The sequence below is a fragment of the Trachinotus anak genome, unplaced genomic scaffold (assembly GCF_046630095.1).
Source record: "Trachinotus anak isolate AG129_WGS33_773 ecotype Australia unplaced genomic scaffold, CSIRO_AGI_Tana_v1 ptg000024l, whole genome shotgun sequence".
NCBI lineage: Eukaryota > Metazoa > Chordata > Actinopteri > Carangiformes > Carangidae > Trachinotus > Trachinotus anak.
The window spans coordinates 17,725,720-17,748,501 of record NW_027273875.1 but is presented as its reverse complement, the minus strand read 5'-3'; the positions used below and the strand labels follow the sequence as shown (position 1 = coordinate 17,748,501).

General features: G+C 39.6%; 1 protein-coding gene across 3 annotated transcripts in view; it reads right to left on the bottom strand.

The window, feature by feature from the left end:
- LOC139608037 (mitochondrial fission factor-like) overlaps positions 1-22,782 on the bottom strand; it is a 33,948-nt gene that overhangs the window by 2,667 nt on the left and 8,499 nt on the right. For 2 of the 3 annotated variants that reach the window (XM_071461481.1, XM_071461482.1), the window contains 4 exons: positions 22,030-22,154; positions 19,447-19,553; positions 7,996-8,187; positions 692-775 (listed from right to left, as the gene is read on the bottom strand). In XM_071461481.1, the coding sequence (XP_071317582.1) occupies positions 692-775; positions 7,996-8,187; positions 19,447-19,553; positions 22,030-22,154 (508 nt within the window). The remainder of the gene's footprint in view (positions 1-691; positions 776-7,995; positions 8,188-19,446; positions 19,554-22,029; positions 22,155-22,782) is intronic. The other variant, XM_071461483.1, reaches the window with a different exon arrangement.

Here is a 22,782-nt window from a genome sequence, read left to right as displayed (position 1 = left end):
TATTTTTTTGTAACTCTACACTAAGGTTACTGGGACCTTTGGGGTGGGGGTGGGGGTGTCTGTTGTTCTGCCCAGAGATATCCTTCCTATGCATGCTTTGATAAATGAGGCCCCAACTATATTAGTGAGTTTGTGAGGCCTTTTCACGTTAGAATGACTCTTTTTGCATTTAATTTTCACTGAAAAAATATAGGAATCTGACTTTTAGGCAGGGGTACCACAATGCTTCACACAGCGATTTGGATATTGCACTTGGCCATATTGTGATTTTGATAATATTTTGATTAATTGTTCAGCCCTACTTCACACAGAGATGACACAATGAAAGACAAACCAAAAAAGCTGGTTATAATAAAACATGCATGAGTTTGAATGTTTATTAAACAGAAAAACACTGCACTGTTAATAATACTATGAGATGGAGTTTTACAATTCTGGAATTGTCACAGTGACAATAATTGCATGTTCCCTACATTATCCTGGAGTGTACCAGGAATGTGTAATTACACACATCTGACTGGACAACACAGTGAGTTGCCCGATCAAATCACATTGTAGCACTTTTAAAGTTGCGTTATAGAGGCAGTGCAGTAAATACTCCAAAGCTTTGCCCAACAGTTCGGGCAGGTACATTATGGCACAAACATGAGTGTATTTTGAAACATACACACACAGTTTTCTTGTCAGTCACCTTTTCTCGCTGCGCTCCACACGTACTGAACCATGGACCTCAGTCATGACTCTCACTGGTGGAGGCTTCTCTTGGTTGCTAAACCTTTACTCCAACAAGACAGAATGAGAAACTGCAGTCTGGCCCTCCATCAACATGACAGGTAACCAGCAGGGACAATGCAAGGATTTTAGTGGATAATGAGGGGTGATGTTAGCTAAGAGCAAAACAGATGATGAGGCACATGATGAGAGTAGTGGGCAGTGAGCAAATATGCATCAGTTCTGAAAGCAGACACATGGTCACAGAATTCATCCCTTACAAACATCTGGTGACACCACTGAGCAACATGTAACAATTTAAATCAAAGCAGGTGCATGTTGACTTTTTCCACATGCTCAAGCTGGTTGGTTCATCATATGCAGAAAAGATGATTTACAGACAATGAGAAAGGGTCATAGGTGGCCAGAAGTGAGCAATGTTAGCCAAATGGAAGCGAGAATAAAAGCCTGAGGCACTGACATACATTCCGCATCCATGGACAGTGTGAGACTTTTCTCCAGTCGTGCAGAAACACACACAGTTCCAGTCTATTATATATACTATTGAGCATTCATGTCTGTCTGGCATTCCACGCATGCACATTTCCCAATCCACACTCCATCAGTTGGTGGCAGTAATGCATCACAATGTTGTTTGCCAACTGCTATAAAAATCATCATCCCTCATCATAAATCATTCGTTCATTCGTTTTTTCAAAATAAAACCAAAAATAAGAAAACGAAAAAACAACTCTTTTTCTCTGTATTCGTTTCCCATACTAAAATGAGAAAACGGATAACGACTCGTTTTTTCAGTTTTCGATTTTATGCTCAAATGAATAACGGAAAAACGGATAACGAGCGTTTCCCATTTCATCCAATTTTGATCTGAAGCAAGTTCAGTGAGCCGGAAATGACCGTGACCCGAAAGTGGCCGGCATGCGTTTTACCATCTTCAAAAAGCTGTCCAATCATATCTAAATGATCCTCAAGTCCGGCCCAAGTGGCAACCCACCGTGACGTCACCCAAGCCTCGAGTTTGCAATTTGGCCGCCGCCATCTTGATTTTTTGAAACCAGAAGAAACCATATTTGGAGAAGAGGGCGGAGCTGAGGAGGAGTGAGGGGTGGGGCTGACCTAAGAGCCGAGGTCACTATACGCGCCCACCTACACCGGCTCTCTGACGGACCGTGAGAGACTGCTCCGTGTGAATCTGAAATCAGTCATTCTCCATAAGTCAAGGTAAACTTTAGTACTAAGTGTTAACTTACTGTTAATATCTAACTACATTCATGTCCACATGTGGAAAATATTACACATAGGAATGTAATGTACACACAGATAATGAAATGTTATTGTAACTGAAGTTACCATATGCTAGCTTACACACAGAGTAAGCTAACTGTAGAGTATCATTAGTATAACATCTTGTGGTAAAACCATAGACTGTAAATGGTGAAACACTTTAGTGTTGTGTTTTAAAACTGGTTCTGTGAATCAATGGTTATTGCCTGACTTCATGAGTGTTAACGATGACAGCGGGTTGTCGGTGTTGGATAGTTACAAAACGATAACGTAATTACAGTGAACTGTGCTGGAGACCTGCAGACCCAGCAGATCAGTGTTATTAATATTTATTCTCACAGTACAATCAATCATCATGTAAGTGTGCGTTGATATTAAGAGTGGTTCACTGTTTTTAGTTTTTCGTTAATTTCATTGTTAAAAACAGGCGTCAAAACATCTGTTGGAATTATTCTTTCTCTCTTTCAGAATAAGTAACATCACTGTCTGCTTGGATTGATTATTGCATCTGCACCCACTCAATGCCACTGAAGTGAGTATTAGTTTCTATTATATTATATATTGTAAAACATAACGGCGGTTTTTACAACTAGCTGGAGGGAGTACTGTATTTTCAGATAACTGTGCGGAGTTAATCTAATAAGAGTGCTTCTTATTTTACCTTTTTCCTGCTAGAATATCATACATATCTCACTATTACAGTGTTTCTTTCCATCTGGCCAAGGTCTGGATCACTGGGGACAGCTAAGTCCATCGTGGAACCCAAAGAGCTACAGAGACCACGAGGATCAACCTTGGTGATGATGGTGTCTCCGTCCATTGGTTTGGCTGGGGAGGTCTGAAGGGGAGGAACACCTCTACTACTTGTTACTAAAGATGAGGGATTGAACAATTTATTATGCAAACTTGTGACAGTTCACCTTTACCTTGAGCCACAAAAGTATTTTATTTTTTATAAAAGTTACTGAATTTAGTAAAAACTTTTTATATACCTTTCCAGTATTGGCGATGGTTAATGATTTTGTTGAAATTGAGAAAGGTGCAATAAAAGTATTTATGAATCTCTTGGTCTAAGTTTGTTGATGGTTTTATGGTATACATTTTGACAATCCTAGAACATTGACAATGAAGGATCAAAAGCCAGATATTTTAGTTTGTGCTTTCCATGTGTTTTATGTACTTTATGAACTATGAATTATCAACTTCAATTGTAGTTCATAGAAAATGCTCTCAGTACACTTTAATCACAGTAGGTTTATTCAAGATTCCATAAACAAACCTACAATCACAAATTAGAAAAGCACATTAAACACATTTCAATGACAGTAACAGCAGATATGAGTAAAACTAATGTGCATAAGCTGTACTTCACTATGCAAAAGAAGAACCATAAAAGGACATAAAATATCAATTTCTTACTGCTTACTTGACTTTAAAATCTCACTGTCAAATCTGCAGTACACACCTAAGATTTTGTAAGGCTAATATTTCTGAAGTGGTAACAGCAGCACACATCTGTTACAGGAGTCACATTCTGCTCCTGGTTGCACTTCTGGTTGGACAGTGCCAACTGTTGTCCAGTGAAGATCCTTTAAATGTCAAATTGGGAAATACTTTCATTTGTGAAAGTGGTGACTAGAGTAAGACTAGAGTAAGACCAAGGACAAAGAATATTAAACTTCTACAGAACTGGTCTGTCTTTCCATCAGAGGCACCTGAACTGGAAGTGGTTTTCTAGCATCATCGCCACCATCCATTTGAGAACTAAGGATGTTGTCCATGCAGCCTCCTTTCTCCACAACCAGATGAATGGAAACAAATATTATGCTCCATACATGAGGTCCTCCTTCTGTTGGCAGTGGTCCTTCAGTTTTCAGCGTAGATACCTTGCAAATCACAATAAAAGACTTTAGTTCAGACATGATGGATCAGTTAATCACATAAACCAGCTGCCAGGATAACTGCATGAATGTCTACTTCAGTTGAGAAATATTGTGTTTGCACTTACAGCATCAAATGAATGAACTGCTGCATGTTATGTACTAATGTTATTTTCTACATTGTGTATTATACATAACTTCTAACTGTATTGTGATGATGGGAGTGAATGAACAGAACTTCTACATAGAGACTTTAACGTGTCTCTTTTGTGCACAACACATCAACACACCACAGTTAACACTTGACTTCACGGTGACATAATCTGTAGGATACTTCAAATTATGAGCATATCTGATTGTTCAGTAATAAGAATATCTGGATCAAATAAAAAGGACAGATCCAGTAATTGCTATTGTTACTATCTGCTGCTTGTGAACTGAGGACCTGATCAGAAATTTAGTGTTGTCTTCTGTTGTTCCAGTCAGCATCATTTACAGTCTACATGTTAACCACATTTAAATTACATTAAGGTTAAATTAACCTGAACTTTCACAACATCCAAACTGACATTTTAAGAACTTGCATTAATGGAGCTCAATATGAGCCCAACACACTAACGCAGTTAACTTCGACTGGATCCCATGTTCCAGAAACACAATAATAACGTCGGTACTTTAACATTAGTTATATGCACATTTTAGTTGGGATTTTAACATCATATTCAAACATGTATTAACACCTCTAGAGTAAACAGAGGTCACCATCCCGGCGGAGCCCGGTCCTGTTAGCATAGAAAACGCTTGGTAATCAGCTAGAGCTAGCTAGCCAGCTGGGTTAGCAAGGTGCATTTGTAATTTATCTACACTACGATATCAATTGGAAATTGGGATGCTAATTTTGGCTAGCGAAAACATGCTTAAGCTAAAAATAAAATGTACTTACCGTATAATCTGAACAGCCAATTCCTTAGAGTGTCTTTTGGTTCAACCAGACGCTGAACAACGCCGACAATTTAGGTGAAAAAAAGGTTAAACAAATTTTCACGAACTGAAAACACGATGGAAGGAAAACTCCAGGACGAAAACACTACACCCAGAAACAAGTTCACGGTTAATTCAACATCGTTGGATCTGTGAGAAGGGACTGCTCTTGATTGACAAGTGACATGTGTCAATCATACGTTAGCCACGCCCCAATGCATACCCTACTTTATCGTCTATTTTAAATTGAATGGGACTATAATTTTAAAAATGAACATCATGTTGTATTGAAGAAGACTTGAAACTAGCGATTGAGACCATAAACACATTATGAAAACGTTTACTGGGGTCATAAACCAAGTGAGAAGTAGGGTCATTTTCTCATAGACTTCGATACAATCAGACTTCTTTTTGCAACCAGTGGTGTCGCCCCCTGATGGTCATTCGATAGAATGCAGGTTTAAGGCACTTCCGCATTGGCTTCACTTTCCGTAGCCAGCGTCGACGTCCATTTTTATCATGGATGTATTTTTCATGGATGTATACATCCATGGTATTTTTATATACAGTCTATGGTCTGGCCATTATGTTTGTTTTGCGAGCTCTCGCAGTAAAGGCAGGGACGGCCACTTCCGGGTCACGGTCATTTCTGGCTCACTGAACTTGCTTCAGAACAAAATTGGATGAAACGGGAAACGCTCGTTATCCGTTTTTTTCCATTATTCATTTGAGCATAAAATCGAAAACTGAAAAAACGAGTCGTTATCCGTTTTTTCATTTTAGTATGGGAAACGAATACAGAAAAAAAGAGTTGTTTTTTCATTTTCTTATTTTTGGTTTTATTTTGAAAAACGAATGAACGAATGATACACGGATTACGTCAACAGGACCCCAGCGGAAGGTATGGATTGGCCTTTAAGGTTGGCCTGACTATTGGAGCCAGGGCTGAAATATTATCTAAGATCAAATTGAATGCAAGAATTGATGAGTGGCCAACAAGGCACCATGGAGGACAACACATGCACAAAAAAAAAAAATAGAAAGTTTACATACAGGAAGGGAACGCTCACTTGGTAACATAAGTAAACTTAATTTTTTAAAATTGGTTTCTGTTGGAGAAATAAATGTGTTTCTTAGCCAGAGAATATTATAAAGTAGGGATACTGAAGTTTTAATAAAGACAATTACTATCAGCACCTGTATGTCTGGCTGATATTACAATGGCACATACAGGTTTAGGTCATTGGGTGTGTGTATAAACCTTCTATATGTGGGTTCCCAGCCTTAAATCATTTTAAATATCTGCCAACTTTGTCACTGTGCCCCCTACAGCCATAACAGAATGAGATAACGATAATTTTTCTTGGTTAGGCTGAAGTAGTTTAATACATAATCCATAATGCATGTGTGTGAGTAATGTTAATGCCGTTTAATTAGTTTAGAAACTAAAAGTAAAGTTCACCCTAAAATGAAACTTCTACAGTTGCTGAGAGAACTCAACACGCTGCAACTTAAGAAAAACACAACAAAGTGGACAAACGCCCTGCTCTGTATTTGCAGTGCATTTGGTTGTGTTGTGTATTTGCAGAACATTATGTCAAATTGATGAATATGTTTTTTCAATTTTATTTGTGTTGTGTCTATTTGCATATGTTTTCTTAAATTGCAGTTAGGGCTGCACAATTCTGGAAAAAATGTCAATCACGATTTTTTTTGCTTAGAATTGAGATCACAATTCTCTGGCATGATTTTCTTTTTCAAATTTAAATGTTTATTGCACTCATTAACCTGCAAAAGTAATCACAACAAAACTTATGATTGTGCCAAATATATGATTGATCCAGGACTGTTATATCAACTTCTGAGAACAGAAAAGCAACATTCAGTTGACTATTAAATTAGGGTAACAAAAACAGCAATCTTTTTAGAAGACCTTGAACTGTCTGGAGACAGGCATTTTCATTTGTTTTCTTGCCCTTTACAGCCTCGTCATATTGCGCTTTGTGGTGATGTTTAAGGTGATTGTATACATTGGTGGTGTTACCCTGCGGTGCTGCTTTTATGGCAAAACACTGCCTGCACTGTACTTGAGACAGACTTTCATCTTCTTGCCTGACTCAAAAATACTTCCACACCACTGAATGGGAACCTTTTTTCGGTATGAGCACGGTGGGGTCGGTTCGCTGGTTTCCACCACTATCACCTGGGTTTTTCTCTGGATTCATTTCGTATTTTTTTCGTATCAATTTCTCCTTACCACAAGCTTTTCTCTGCTTATCTCATACTCATTCGCCGCTGCCTCTCTCATTCAGTCTAGTCGTCTACTGCCGGCTTTCTGCGACACTGCATCACATGGTGTAAAGCCATGCTGTCATTGGTTGAGCGAGAAAGCAAAGACAATGCAGGATTATGGAGTGCTTGAGATTATCTGGGGTAAAGTAGGAGCGCTTGTTTTGATGCAGCTGATGTAATAAAATGCAGAAGAACCGTTGTCATTTAGAAATTAGATCGCATAGTGGTGTGAATCGAGATTGGGATTTTATTACGATTTTTTTTTTTTTTTTTTTGGGCTTTTTATGCCTTTATTATAGGTTAGTGGAGACTGACAGGACAGGGGGTAGAGAGAGGGGAATGACATGCAGGAAAGAGTCGGACTGGTCGGGAGTCGAAGCAGTGACTGCCTGCTAAGAGCATCTTGCGCTCATCATGGTACGCGCCCCAACCACTCGACTACCGGGCCGCCCCGGGATTTTATCACGAGTAATCGTGCAGCCCTAGTTGCAGTGCATTGAGCTCTCAGGGCCAGCGTGGATTTCTGTTATATAATTAAGAGTGGGTAGGGCAGAGGTTTCAAATGAAAAATGGGTGACTGAACTCCAAAAGGGCTAAACAACCTCCACATTACTCTAAACAGCATATTATCATGGATTTTTCTTGCCAGGCAATAGGTCCAATAACTTTCCAATTTAGGCATAGTCTCTACATAGATTAGAGCCAGATAATGAAAAGCGTGGTCTTTTTGCACTCTTAGTGAAATAGTTTGTAATTTATAGGTGAAGCTCTGTATATTTTGGGAAGGGTGAAGGGCCCCTTGAATGCTTTGAAAAATGACTCAGACCTGTATTTTTGGCTGACCATCTGCAGGAGACGCTGTGAGGCCTGCAGGCCCAGCTGTCTGGCTGACTGCAGCATGGAGTGTGGAGACAGGTAGTCGACGGGGGTGGCAGGAAAAGGCTCAGCCTCGGTCTGAGGGTCAGTGGTATGGGTGGAGGGAGAAGCAGTGCAGGCCTGGCAGACAAGATGACCTCGACTACAACCAAGAGAAGTGAAGGGAGGCCAAAGGAAAGGAGGTAGTCGATAAAACCAACAGAGGTTGACATTAAAGACAAGAGACAAAGAAGTAGGCGGGTGGAGGGGCAGTAAGGAAAGAGGAAGATAGAAAGCAAAAAGATGATAACAAGAGAGAACAATAGAGAATGGAAGGCCAGATGTGAGAATAGGGAGAGAAGGGGCAAAAATTACAATTCAGGAGGGATATGCTTATGGAATACAGGACCAAGAACTGTATTGTTGTTAAGAAAACTGAAGATCATCCAAAACACAGCTTGAGGTCTGACACAGAGCACAGTCTCTTTATTTGATTCATTGTAAGTAACAATTGACAAGTTTTTTTTAACTTATATATCAATCATTATAACGTTGTGTTGAATGCACGATCTAATGGCCATAGAGTGACACCAATGGTCTGGTTGGTTCCCTAAAAGCCTCACTTTCACTCTGGAATTCTTTCTGCCACCAGGCACTAAATGTCTTGGAAAAATGAATCCTGGTTTACAAAGGAAGTGCACCTGCCATTGCCCAACCAAAACAGAAAGAGGATAGTCCTTTTGTTCTACCCAGTAGGTATCAGTAGTTTTCCCCCGGTACTGGAAATGACTGTCAGCGGAACAACCGAAGTAACTGAAGAAAAGAAGGTGAATAGGGAAAGTGACGAGATAAAACAAGAGTGAATCTCAGACAGGCATTCAGTCAATAGAGAGGGCCATGAGAATTGAGCCGTGGACTAATCCAGTGGTACTGACTTTAAGGGTCTGGATCCAGACCCAAACCCAGACCTATGACCTATACATTATTGAGAATTATTACATTTTGATGGAGTGTTTCTATTTTAACCTGTGCTGTTAAAATATGTCAAGATGTTAAATTTAGTTAACAAAAAAAAAATTTTTCTGAAATTAAGTAATTTAAGATGATTGTTCCCCTTTCTGTTGATTGTTCCCCTTTCTGTAAGTCGCTTTGGAAAAAAGCGTCTGCTAAATGACTAAATGTAAATGCAAATTTTTGAACATTTTTATGAATGTGCCAAAATGATAACTGTTTCTGTTTTCATAACTTTTTTGTGAAAATCAATCAATGCATTTGATAATCGACATATATTAGAGGTTATTTATCAAGCAAAAATTCTCTGTTTCCAGTTTCAACAATGTGAGATTGTACAGCTTTTTGTACTGTTTTATATCATTGTAACCTGAATATCTTGGAGCTTTAGACTCTTGGTGGGACATGACATGTGAAGACATCAGCTCTGGTGACCTGTAATGGGCATTTTTTACTACTATTTTTGTCTGTACCATATTTCTACAACTGTTACTACTGTATTTTGTAATAACTGATAATTAATCAATTATGAAAATAACCCTTAGTTGCAGAATCTAACCAAGCATTAAATGCCAACTTTTTGGATGTGATGGTTCTTCATACTCAATGCAACATACACATTTTTGTCTGTGCCTCAAAAAGAGCTGAGGCCAACACTCCATCTAGCTCCCTCTGTTCCTTCTACAATGATAGGTTAGTCATCTTCCAAAAATCTGAGCAGAACTCTTCAGTGTTAAAAGGGGTGCTTACAGACTTTACTCGTCATTAGAAAAACTGCTCAAACCCTTGAAAACTGTTTCTTTGGTGGCTCTGGAGGAACTCTGTCAAGCTTGAGAAAATTGCTGAATGTCATCAACATTATCTCACATTCGGCTTAAGTCTTTTGAAGGAGATGGACTTTAAAAGACAAGGGAGTGTGTAGTAAGCAAGAAGGAGACCATTCTGTCTCTTGCAAGTCCCCAACTTTATGAATTGAAGTACACTTTTAAATCCTGAAAAAGGAGAGCAGCACTTCGGCTCTCCCTATAGACGGAAGGCCCCCACATCCCCAGACTTTTATACAGTGGCCCTTACTGTTTATGTGTTTAAATACATACTTACGTACACACACATACACCACATACATACAAGTGAATGGGAACTTCTGAACATACATGCAGTACCAGACAAAAGTTAGGACACACCTACCCATTCATAAGTTGTTCTTTGTTTTGACTAAATGTCTACATTGTAGAATCAAAGACATCAGAACTATGAAATAACAGAATATGGAATTATGTAGTAAACAAAAGATACAACTAAATACATTTCATATTTTTGATTCTTCAGTGGCCACCTTTTACCTTAATAACAGCTCTGTACAATGTTTGCATCATTTTACCCAGCTTCAAGAGGTAGTCACCTGGGATGATTTTCAATTAACAGATGTGCCTTGTCAAAAGTTGATTGGTGGATCTTCTTATCTTCTCTTGTGTTTAAAACCATCATTTTTGTTGTGTCATGGTAGTGTTGGTAAATAGCCCAAATGGACAACTATACTAATCCATATTATGCCAAAAACTGCTCAGCTAAGTAAAGAGAAACGTCTATCATTACTTTAAGACATGGCGGTCAGTCAATGAAGAAAATTGCATGAGCTTTGAATGTATCTTCAAGTGCAGTTGCAAAACCATCAAACACTCTGATGAAACTGGCTCTCATGAGGACCGTCCCAGGACAGGAAGACCAAGACTCACCACTGCTGCAGAGGGGAAAGTTCATTCAAGTTACCAGCCTCAGAAATTGCCAATTAACAGCACCTCAGATTAGAGCCTACATTAATGCTTCACAGAGGTCAAGTAGCAGACACATCTCAACAACAACTGTCCAGAGGAGACTGCCTGAATCAGGCCTTAACAGTCAAACTGCTGCAGAGACACCAGGAGGTCAAGAAGAAGAGGATTATTGCCTGGACCAAGGAATGGACATTAGACCACTGGAAATAAGTACTTTGGTCTCATGAGTCCAAATGTACAATTTTTGGTTCCAACCACCATGTCTTTGTGAGACAAAAGAAGAGTGGAGCTCAGACAGGCATTCAGTTGATGAAGAGGGCGATTGAAATTCATAATCAACTGGTACCGCCTAAGGACATTTTTACTGTCAACTGGCACATTAATGATGAGGCAGCCCAACAGGCTTTGTCCTGGAAGTCTGACTATGGAGATAGCTCTGGGACTTGACATGACTCAAAGTTGACATTGAGTTGGGTCCGCACCCAAACCCAAACCCCGACCCATAACCTGTAAATTATTGAGAATTATTATATTTTGATGGAGCGTTTCTATTTTAACCTGTGCTGTTACAATATGTCAAAATGTTAAATTTAGTTAACAAAAAAGAAGAAAAAAGATGCTCAAAAAAAGCGCTCAAAATATGGGAAATCCTTCAAGACTGTTGAAAATCATTCCAGGTGACGACCTCATGAAGCTGGCTGAGACAATGAAGAGTGTTCACTGCTGTCATCAAGCAAAAGGTGGCAACTGTGAAGAATCTAAAATCTTTGTTAAAACTTCTTTGTTGACTGCATAATTCCATATGTGTTGCTCCACCTGAACCACTTCTAAATAGCAGAAAAAAATAATTCACAATATAAAAAGACAGTAGTTTAACTGAGAAACAAACTTGAAACCAGATAAATATTAGTCTGGAAACTACACTGCCTGGCCAAAAAAAAAGTCGCCACCAAAAAAAAAAGGTCAGACACTCTAATATTTCGTTGGACCGCCTTTAGCTTTGATTACGGCACGCATTCGCTGTGGCATTGTTTCGATAAGCTTCTGCAATGTCACAAGATTTATTTCCATCCAGTGTTGCATTAATTTCTCACCAAGATCTTGTATTGATGATGGTAGAGTCTGACCGCTGCGCAAAGCCTTCTCCAGCACATCCCAAAGATTCTCAATGGGGTTAAGGTCTGGACTCTGTGGTGGCCAATCCATGTGTGAAAATGATGTCTCATGCTCCCTGAACCACTCTTTCACAATTTGAGCCTGATGAATGAATGAATCCTGGCATTGTCATCTTGGAATATGCCCATGCCATCAGTGAAGAAAAAATCCATTGATGGAATAACCTGGTCATTCAGTATATTCAGGTAGTCAGCTGACCTCATTCTTTGACCACATACTGTTGCTGAACCTAGACCTGACCAACTGCAGCAACCCCAGATCATAGCACTGCCCCCACAGGCTTGTACAGTAGGCACTAGGCATGATGGGTGCATCACTTCATCTGCCTCTCTTCTTACCCTGATGCGCCCATCACTCTGGAACAGGGTAAATCTGGACTCATCAGACCACATGACCTTCCATTGCTCCAGAGTCCAATCTTTATGCTCCCTAGCAAGTTGAAGCCTTTTTTTCCGGTTAGCCTCACTGATTAGTGGTTTTCTTAAGGCTACACAGCTGTTCAGTCCCAATCCCTTGAGTTCCCTTTGCATTGTGCATGTGGAAATGCTCTTACCTTCACTATTAAACATAGCCCTGAGTTCTACTGTTGTTTTTCTTTGATTTGAATTCACCAAACGTTTAAGTGATCGCCGATCATGATTAATCGGGATTTTTTTCTGGCCACATTTCTTCCTCGAAGACGATGGGTCCCCACTATCTTTCCAGTTTTTAATAATGTGTTGGACAGTTCTTAACCCAATTTTAGTAGTTTCTGCAATCTCCTTAGAGATTTTTTCTCTGCTTGATGCATGCCAATGATTTGACCCTTCTCAAACAGACGAACATCTTTTCCACGACCACGGGATGTGTCTTTCGACATGGTTGTTTAAGAAATGAGAAGCAACTCATTGCACCAGTTGGGGTTAAATAACTTGTTGCCAGCTGAAAGATAATTGCCCATGCAGTAATTATCCAATAGGAGGCTCGTACCTATTTGCTTAGTTAAATCCAGGTGGCAACTTTTTTTTTGGCCAGGCAGTGTATAATAAGATGCGTCTTCCTTGTGATTACTGAGACTGTGGTAAAAAAAAACAAACTATATACAACACTTGTCATCAACTTAACAGGTCCATTGTTCTTTGAAGTAACCCAGTAACCCCCACCCCCAGCCCACGTCATCCTCCCCACTCCTATTCCCCGCCCTAGCCATCATCCAATGACAAACCGGTATTTTTTTGTAACTGATGAAACAACATCACGTCATCAACCCCACCCCTTTTTCCCTACCCCGAGCCCTCCTCCAGACACCATACTGGGTAAAAAAAAAAAGTGCAGACGAAAAACAAGTTTTTGTTTATGTTTTTGCAGACAAAGAGTTTGTTGCAAGGAATAGCAAAAAAAAAAAAAAGGCTAAAAAATGGAGAAACTACGACGGAGACATTGTGTGTGACACAAGTCGGGAAGAATTTGCGATGCTGCATGGAAAATGGTTTCTGTTCAGCACTGTAGCCAGGCTGACAGACAGTCACAGCTCTGTTGATCCATCTATTCCTTTAGCCCTCAGTTGTAATGACTTTATGAGCTTCTTTACAAATAAAATTGTCTCTGTTAGAGAAAAAATTCACCATCTCCTCCCCACAGCTGGCTCAGATGTACTGTCCAGTTCAGCAGCCTCAGAGTCCACTGTAACTGGTTTATATTCTGACTGTTTTACTCCTGTACATCTCTCTGAGCTCGCTTCAACAGTTTCGTCATCTAAACCATCGACTTGTCTTCGAGACCCCGTTCCAATAAGGCTGTTCAAAGAAGTTTTTCCTTTAATCGACAACTCTATATTAAGTCTGATTAACTTATCTTTATCAACTGGTTATGTACCGCAGGCTTTTAAAGTTGCAGTAATTAAACCTCTACTTAAAAAGCCTACTCTTGATCCTGATGTTTTTAGCCAATTATAGACCTATATCCAACCTCCTCTTTATTTCCAAAATCCTTGAGAAGGTTGTTGCAAACCAGTTATGTGATTATTTGCACAGAAATGGTTTGTTTGAAGATTTTCAGTCAGGTTTTAGAGTCCATCATAGCACAGAAACAGCTCTGGTTAAGGTTACCAATGATCTCCTCATAGCCTCAGACAATGGACTTGTCTCTATACTTGTCCTACTAGATCTTAGTGCCGCATTTGACACCATCGATCATAAGATTTTATTACAGAGACTAGAACATATGGTCGGCATCAAAGGAACCACACTAAGCTGGTTTAAGTCATATTTGTCAGATAGACTCCAGTTTGTTCATGTTAATAATGACTCCTCTATCATCACAAAAGTCAGTCATGGAGTTCCACAAGGTTCGGTGCTAGGACCAATACTCTTCAGTCTATATATGCTTCCTCTAGGAAACATTATTAGGAGGCACCAGATAAATTTCCATTGTTACGCAGATGACACCCAGTTATACTTATCCATGAAGCCAGGTGAGACTAACCAGGTAGCCAAGCTTCAGGTGTGTCTTAAGGACATAAAAACCTGGATGACCAGTAATTTATTACAAGTTATTGTAATTGGCCCAAATCACCTCAGAGATACACTATGTGATAATATACTGACTCTGGATGACATTACCTTGGCCTCCAGTGCTACTGTCAGAAACCTTGGTGTCATTTTTGACCAGGACTTGTCCTTTACTTCACATATAAAGCAAGTCTCTAGGACAGCCTTCTTCCACCTGCGCAATATTGCAAAAATCAGACCCATTCTGTGTCTAAAGGATGCTGAACAACTAGTTCATGCATCTGTTACCTCAAGACTGGACTACTGTAACTCTTTATTGTCAGGATGTCCCAAAAATTCAGTAAAAAGCCTCCAATTGATCCAAAATGCGGCAGCACGAGTACTGACAGGAACTAGGAAACGAGATCACATCTCTCCTGTGTTAGCTTCTCTGCATTGGCTCCCTGTAAACTCCAGGATAGAATTTAAAATCCTCCTCCTCACCTACAAAGCCATTAATGGTCAGGCACCATCGTACCTTGGAGAGCTTATAGTTCCCTATTTTCCCAATAGGACACTTCGCTCTCTAAATGCAGGTCAACTTGTGGTTCCCAGAGTTTGTAAGAGTAGAATGGGGGGCAGAGCCTTCAGCTATCAGGCTCCTCTCCTGTGGAACCAGCTCCCAGTGTGGGTTCGGGAGGCAGACCCCCTCTCTACCTTTAAGATCAGGCTTAAAACTGTCCTGTTTAGTAAAGCTTATAGTTAGGGCTGGCTCGGGTATGTCCTGACCCATCCCTTAGTTATGCTGATATAGAGCTAGACTGCTGGGGGATTCCCATGATTCACTGGGCTCTCTCTCTCTCTCTCTCTCTCCCTCTCTCTCTCTCGATGACTTCATGCCATTAACTTTGTATTTTTTTTTCTCTCCCGTAGTTTGTGCTTCTCCTCTCTCTCCCTCTCTCTGTCCTCATTCTGCAGGTATCTGCCTCGGGAGCAGCAGGATCCAGATCCACCACTACTCATCTTCACTATTAACCACTGTTACCTGTCATTATTATTGATAATACCATTACCTACACAGCTGTTCCTGGTGTGGTGGCAAAAATGTTTTACCTTGTTCAATAATTGAAAAAGAAGATCTTCACGCGTCAGCTGTCTTTCTTGAGTTTAATAAACATTCATGAATGGAGTCACACAAACACAACCGAACAGTAGTACAGTCAGTGAGTGAGTGGCCTCAAGATGTTACCCAGGGCCACAGTCTTATAGTTCCAAAAACACATTCCACAAAGACAAAATACGATACTCTCTCTCATGGGAAAAAGACAAAATACGATACTCTTTCTCACAGGATTGTCTCTGTGCTGAGTCTTCACCTGCTTGCCTCTCCCCCAACGCAATGTATGAACAACACACTTATCACAACAAGAAGGGCAAAGACATCCACATTGTCTACATGTGTTCTTCATTAGTTCACACAGAGGTCTTTCACACAACCATAAAGGATGTACAAAGGTTAGGTTCAAAAACTTCATTAGAACTATCCACACAGTCATTGGTTACACAGTTTTGAATAGGCACACATGAGTTATACCAAAATTTCCCATTACACTGGTCTCTCTCTCTCTCTCTGTTCTCTTCTCTCTCCTCCCCTCACCCCCTCTTTTTTATCTTCTCCTAAACCCAACCGGTCGAGGCAGACGGCCGCCCACCCTGAGCCTGGTTCTTTTGGAGGTTTCTTCCTGTTAAAAGGGAGTTTTTCCTCCCCCCTGTCGCCAAGTGCTTGCTCTTTGTGGGAACTGTTGGGTTTTTCTCTTTAACAAAGTAAGGTCTTGACCTTACCCTGTAAAGTGCCTTAAGATAATGTATATTATGATTTGGCGCTATACAAATAAAATTGAATTGAATTGAATTGTGGATTCCTTTCAGGAGTTGGGTGAAAATAATGGAAGAAGCTTTTTGAAAACAGTCAGAGCTCTACAGACATTCTGCTGGTGAGAAAGACTCACCAGTTTTAGACCCCTCCTCCTCCTCAAACCACGCCCACTTAACCACCCACCTGTAGTACAATTAAAGAGATGGTATCACCGGTTCTTGTGTCAGAGAGAGACAGAGAGAATGAGAGAAAGACAAAAAAGAAGACGACATGTCTCGTCGTTCAGTGCCTTATGCTTTTACTCTTCCATCCTCGCTGGTGACATTGATTGGCTCCATCATCCCCGGTTCATTCGACCGGTGTTTCTTCTTCTTCTTCTTCACCGCTGTCTTCCCTGATTACATTGTGCGGGAGCCATCATCTCTGGGGGAGGTGCCTGACTAGCCTTGTTGTTCAGCTACCTACTCTTTGGCTTTTTCATCGTCGTCATCAGAGCGTAAATGGACGGACAGCTGTCCACCATACTTGTGAACATGGTGAAAGCCGTGCTGGTGCATCTGTTGAGGATGGTTCTGCCAGAGTATCGTACTGAAATCTTTAACGGCTGTCAGACCAGTCTTCCAAGTCAGAAAAAACACGAGTGTCTGGAGGATCTTCTACTATTTCTATTTCTACTTAAATCACTTTGAAGAGTTGAACAAAAGACTTCAGACAAAGTGTTTTATTGCCACCATCCTGAGAACCCTCGGAAAACGCCACATCCACATGTCTACACACATTCACTGTTAAATTTTATAAAATCATCAGAGAGATGTAGTATTTAAATAAGAGCCATTTATTTACACTGTACGCTTTGTTTGTAAACGTTGTAAGTCACTGAGTACAAAACAATGTACCCACCGACAGCTTGTTTGAATTGAGGAGAGTACACTAGGTTATTTGCAGTATCCATGGTACTGTGGCGGTAAAGTCTGCCCTAATTACCATCCAAACTGATTTAACCGTAGTACAAGTAGTTTTACTAGTAGTAGAAGTTTGATTCCTACTTTGTTTCTTCTTTTAGAAATAGACTACAATGTAGTTTTGATTCCTACTTTATTTTATTTTTAACAGTTTACTAATGGACTACTGTGTAGTGTTAAAAGTTGATGTTTTGATTTCTGCTTTAAGAAAATAAATAGTTGTTGTTGTATGATTCCTACTCTGTTTTATTTTTTAAAGTTTAGTAATAGACCACTGTGTAGTTTTAAAACTAGTTGTTTTGATTGCTGCTTTGAAAAATAAACAAATAAATAAAAAAACTGTATAAAGAAGCCTCGCTCTCACTCTTTTTTTTTTTCAATAAACTATAGAGAGGGTTGTGGGAAACATGTCTGAGAAGCGCATCATGAAAAAAGTCTATTATACCCCGTCTCACTCAGGTACAGGGTATATACAGAAATCCTGAAGTTTAATTTAATACCTTTTCATGTCTTTCTTAATACTTTCTCAATATTTTTTAAAACCAACACGACATTGAGTTGCAACTGTTTTAATCGTCAACTTTTCTAACTTTTACACTGATTTTGAGATTTATAACACTACACACTCTTGGCCAATACAACAGAATTTAAATAGGGAACATGGGTCAACAGAATAGATTTAAATCTAATACTTCATAAAATGGCATTTAATTTAATACGTTTTAATACCTTTTAATGGCCTTCATTTTTGCTAATTTTATTTACTACCTTTTAATACTTTTTAAAACCCCGCGGACACCCTGAGGAAGCTTTGGAGGAGTGGATAGACTCAGGAGCAGGATGAAATGGGGAAAAAAGTAAACATTGAAAAAGTCAACGATTTCCTATTAGAGCAAGACGCTTATACTGTGCATAAACCCCCCAGAGTACATTTCCCCCAAAATAGGGTGTTTGCGATGTGTAAGCCCTGGCCGAGTTTTCAGACCTTGATGTAGAAACACTGCGTCATAAATTTTGCCACAGACAGTGATCTGAAGGCTTTGGTGGTGGAGAGATTTAACCATAGGTTGAAAAGTAAAAATGGTAAATGGAAATGGACTGCTTATATAGCGCTTTTCTAGTCTTATTGACCACTCAAAGCGCTTTACAACGTGAGCCGCATTCACCCATTCACACACACATACAGCACTTACATCTACAGTGGAGTGCTTCTAACATTCACACACACACTCATACGCTGATGGGACAGCCATCAGAGGCAGTTTGGGGTTCAGTGCCTTGCCCAAGGACACTTCGACATGTGGACCAGAGGACACTTCGACATGTGGACCAGAGGAGCCGGGGATCGAACCACCGACCTTCTGATAAGTGGATGACCCGCTCTACCTCCTGAGCCACTGCCGCCAGTAGAATGTGGAGGTATTTCACGGCTAAAAACCCCTGTAGATACTTGGAGGTTTTGCAGGAAGTTATAATAACAGCTATCATCACAGTATAAAAATGCAGATGACGAACGAAAAAAACCCTTAAATTGATCAAAACCTGTAGGGTTCTTTTCCTCTCTGCTACAAAGAAAAGTTAAAGATGAATTTCAAAGTGGGAGATTTGGTGAGAATATCCAAACTGAGAGTGTTTGACGATAGTTCTTTTTTTAAACGCTTTAAACGTTATTAATCAATTACTATTCAACCGTTTGTGTTTTTTTCGTGCAAAAATTCTCAATTTTTTACTTATTGCAAGAACTTTTGTTCAACTGTCCATCAGCCATTTTTCATTGTTCAATATTTAACCATTTGTGTTTTTCGTGTGAAAATTCTCTCTTCTTATTCTTATTGCAAAAACTTTTGTTCAACCATGCAACAGCTTATAGGTGACCTCTAACCTCTGAGATTCTTTCTCGTGACAACAACAACAACAACAACAACAACAACAGCTTATTCACTCTACCTCTCAGAGTTTTTACGATGTGTTTGTGTGTGTGTGTGTGCCTTTCACTGTTACGGTCACGGTTACTGGGTTACTGGGTCAGGGGTCAACTGAGGTCAAAGAACAACAGACCTGTCAAGTTGACAAGAAGCGTTGTATATAGTTTTTTTGGTATTAAATTTCATATTATGGCTGGATTATTAGCATGGATAATTTTACAGTACTTACAAGCTTGATGGGTGTCTGGGCACTGCCAGCGCCTGTTTCAGCTGGGTCGGTGTGCCAGGCGGTGTCCTGCCAAAACTTTGGTCACTGTAAGATCTCCGTATGGGACTCTGTCAAACAGGAAGAGACATATCAGGCAGGGAAGTTTTTTTTACAGCTGTGATACTGTGATTAGGGCTTCAAAAGAAGCGACTATAATTGGTAATATATAATATAACCAGAAAATCCTGTTCTTAATATGGACCAATTCTGAAGGGAGGGGTTGTTTTAATTTCACAATTCTCCTACAAACTGTGCTAACTTGCAGTTTGCATATCATCCAATCAGGGGGGCAGACGACACCATCTCCCATGTACTCCACAACAGCCTCTCTCACCTGGACAGCAAGGGGAACTTTGTACGCCAGCTGTTTACTAATGACAGCTTGGATTTTAACACCATGGTCCTGGACAGACTGGTCACTAAGCTTAGGAGCCTGGGGACATATAGACTCCAGGTGGTGAAGGCCAGCAACTGCACATCCAGCACACACACCCTCAGCGTCTGTGCACATTAATGTGCTTAGCCCTTTAGCTGTGCATGCTCAGCCTGTATTTTACACACTAGCAACAAACTCTGTATCCAAGAAACCTTAAATCAGACTGAGTTAAGCTAAAAAGGAAAGGAAAACAGTTGTAGCATGACGAGTTTGAGTTAATTTGCCCTAATTGACATTGCACATCCTACAGTGAGACTCTTGCACAAGATCAAATCACAATGACGGTGCTAAAACAATATAGCATGCAGCCCTAATGGCTGTGAATCTCTAAAAACAATAGAATACTGACAGGTAAAGATTAAAAACTGGTAATTTGTGTATCTGCATATACAACCCTGTTTCCAAAAAAGTTGTGTAAAATGTAAATAAAACAGAATGTGATGATGTGCAAATTATGTAAACCCATATTTAATTGGAAACAAGACAAAGACAACATATTAAATGTTTAAACTGAGAAATTTTTTTGTTTCATGAAAAATATAAGGTCAATTTGAATTTGATGCCAGCAGCACATTTCAAAAAAGTTGGGGCAGGGGTAACAAAAGACTGGAAAATTTGTGTAATGTTAAAAAAAAAAAAACACACAAAAAAACACTTTGTTAATTAATTGACCACAGGTCAGTAGATGATTGGGTATAAAAAGAGGCTCCCAGAGAGGCAGAGTGCAGTGAAGATGGGGAGAGGTTCCCCACTCTGTGAAAGACTGCGTGGGAAAATAGTACAACAGTTTAAGAATAATGTTCCTCAACGTAAAATTGCAAAGAATTTGGGAATGTCAGCTTCTACAGTTCATAATATCATTAAAAGATTCAGAGAATCTGAAGAGATCTTTGTAGGGACAAGGCCGAAAACCAATATTGGATGGCCTTGATCTTCAGGTCCTCAGGGTGCCACCGCAATAAAAACAGACATAATTCTATAGTGGAAATCACTGCATGGGCTCAGGAACACTTCTGAAAGCCGCTGCCTGTGAACATATTAGGTTGCTTCATCCACAAATGCAGGATGAGACTCTACCATGCAAAGAAGAAACCATATCTAAATGTGATCCAGAAATGTCGCTGATCTCTGCTCATTTAAGATGGTCTGAGGCGAAATGGAAAACTGTCCTGTGGTCTGACAAATCAAAATTTCAAATTCTTTTTAGAAATCATGGATGTTGTGTCCTCAGAGGAGAGGGACCATCCAGCTTGTTATCAGCGCACAGTTCAAAAGCCAGCATCCGTGATGGTGTGGTTGTACATTAGTGCCCATGGCTTGGGTAGCTTGCACATCTGGGAAGGCACAATTAATGCTGACGGTACTTACAGGTTTTGGAGCAACATATGCGGCCATCCAGACAACGTCTTTTTCAGAGAAGGCCTTGCAAATTTCAGCAAGACAACACCAAACCACATTCCTTGCGTATTACAACAGCATGGCTCCACAGCAGAAGAGTCCCAATGCTAAACTGACCTGTCACCCATTGAAAACATTTGGCACATCATGAAAAATATGACAAAGGAGACCCCGGACTGTTGAGCAATTGAAATGTGTTGCTGGCATCAAATTCAAATTGAGCATATATTTTATTAAAAAAAATAAAATTTCTCAGTTTCAACATTTATGTTGCCTTTGTTTTATTTCCAATTAAATATGATTTTACATGATTTGCACATCATCGCATTCTGTTTTTATTTACATTTTACACAGTGTCCCAACTTTTTTGGAAATGGGGTTGTATGTTACTACACAATATAGGAAGAAGTACTCCTTAGTGTGAGTGTTATCTTGGAGTAAAACCAACTCAAATTTTTTGACATTTCATACATTTATGAATATTAATATACAAAATAGCTTCTTCCCATCTGCTATTAGCCTTATCAACAAGGCTAGAGAGCCCCACTGTTGCTGATCAATTGCACCAATCACCAGAAAAAATTCCTTGTATGTGAAAACATACTTGGCAATAAAACTGATTCTGATTCTGATTTCAAAGTTGCTGTTTGTTGAGATGTTGCACATTTTGAGAACTTTGAATGTTTGGGCATCTTCTTATGCTTAGCTACCTGCAATGCTTCTCTGTAGAAGACCTCACCAGATGGACTCTCCCAGCATGGTTCTAGACCCAGAGGACTACAGATCATTGGTCTGGACGGGCTGAACAGAGGTCTGGGGCTCATATCAGGGGCTTCTGTGGGTGAAGAAAGAAGACAAGGTTTCACTTTCATGCAGAGACTACATATCTTTAGGTTTTAATTATTAACTACATGAATTTGATTGTAGTTTTATACAACCAGCATAAGAAAAACAGGTTTCAACCACACAATTAGGAAATCCAATTTTGTTTTGGTCAAGTAGAGACAAAAAATGAACATACTCTATATGTACCAATAGCAGTGATGACAGCAGATCCTGAATTACAAAATGCATACTACTATTTTTGTCTTGTTTGTCTGAAATGTGTACAATGTTATGTCAATCTTCTTAGAGTAATACTGATACTGTAAAATGTTGAATGTGAAATAATTGTTTTTCCAAAATAAGAAAACTTAATACAAAGAACATACTCTATATATTTAGCAACTTCAAACTTTTATCAGAAAAATACCTTTCTAGGCCTTAAAGACCTTAAGACCTTTTAAGTTGATATGGCAAACAGCTGCTTATTTACACATCACATTCAGCTGTTATGGAGCAGCATTAATACTATATTCACTTGAAGTCATGTCTGTGTCCACCTATAAATCAAAGTCCAATATTCACTCTCTTAGCTCTATTGGTCTATTCTGAAAAATAAAAAACAAAACCAAACCAAAAAA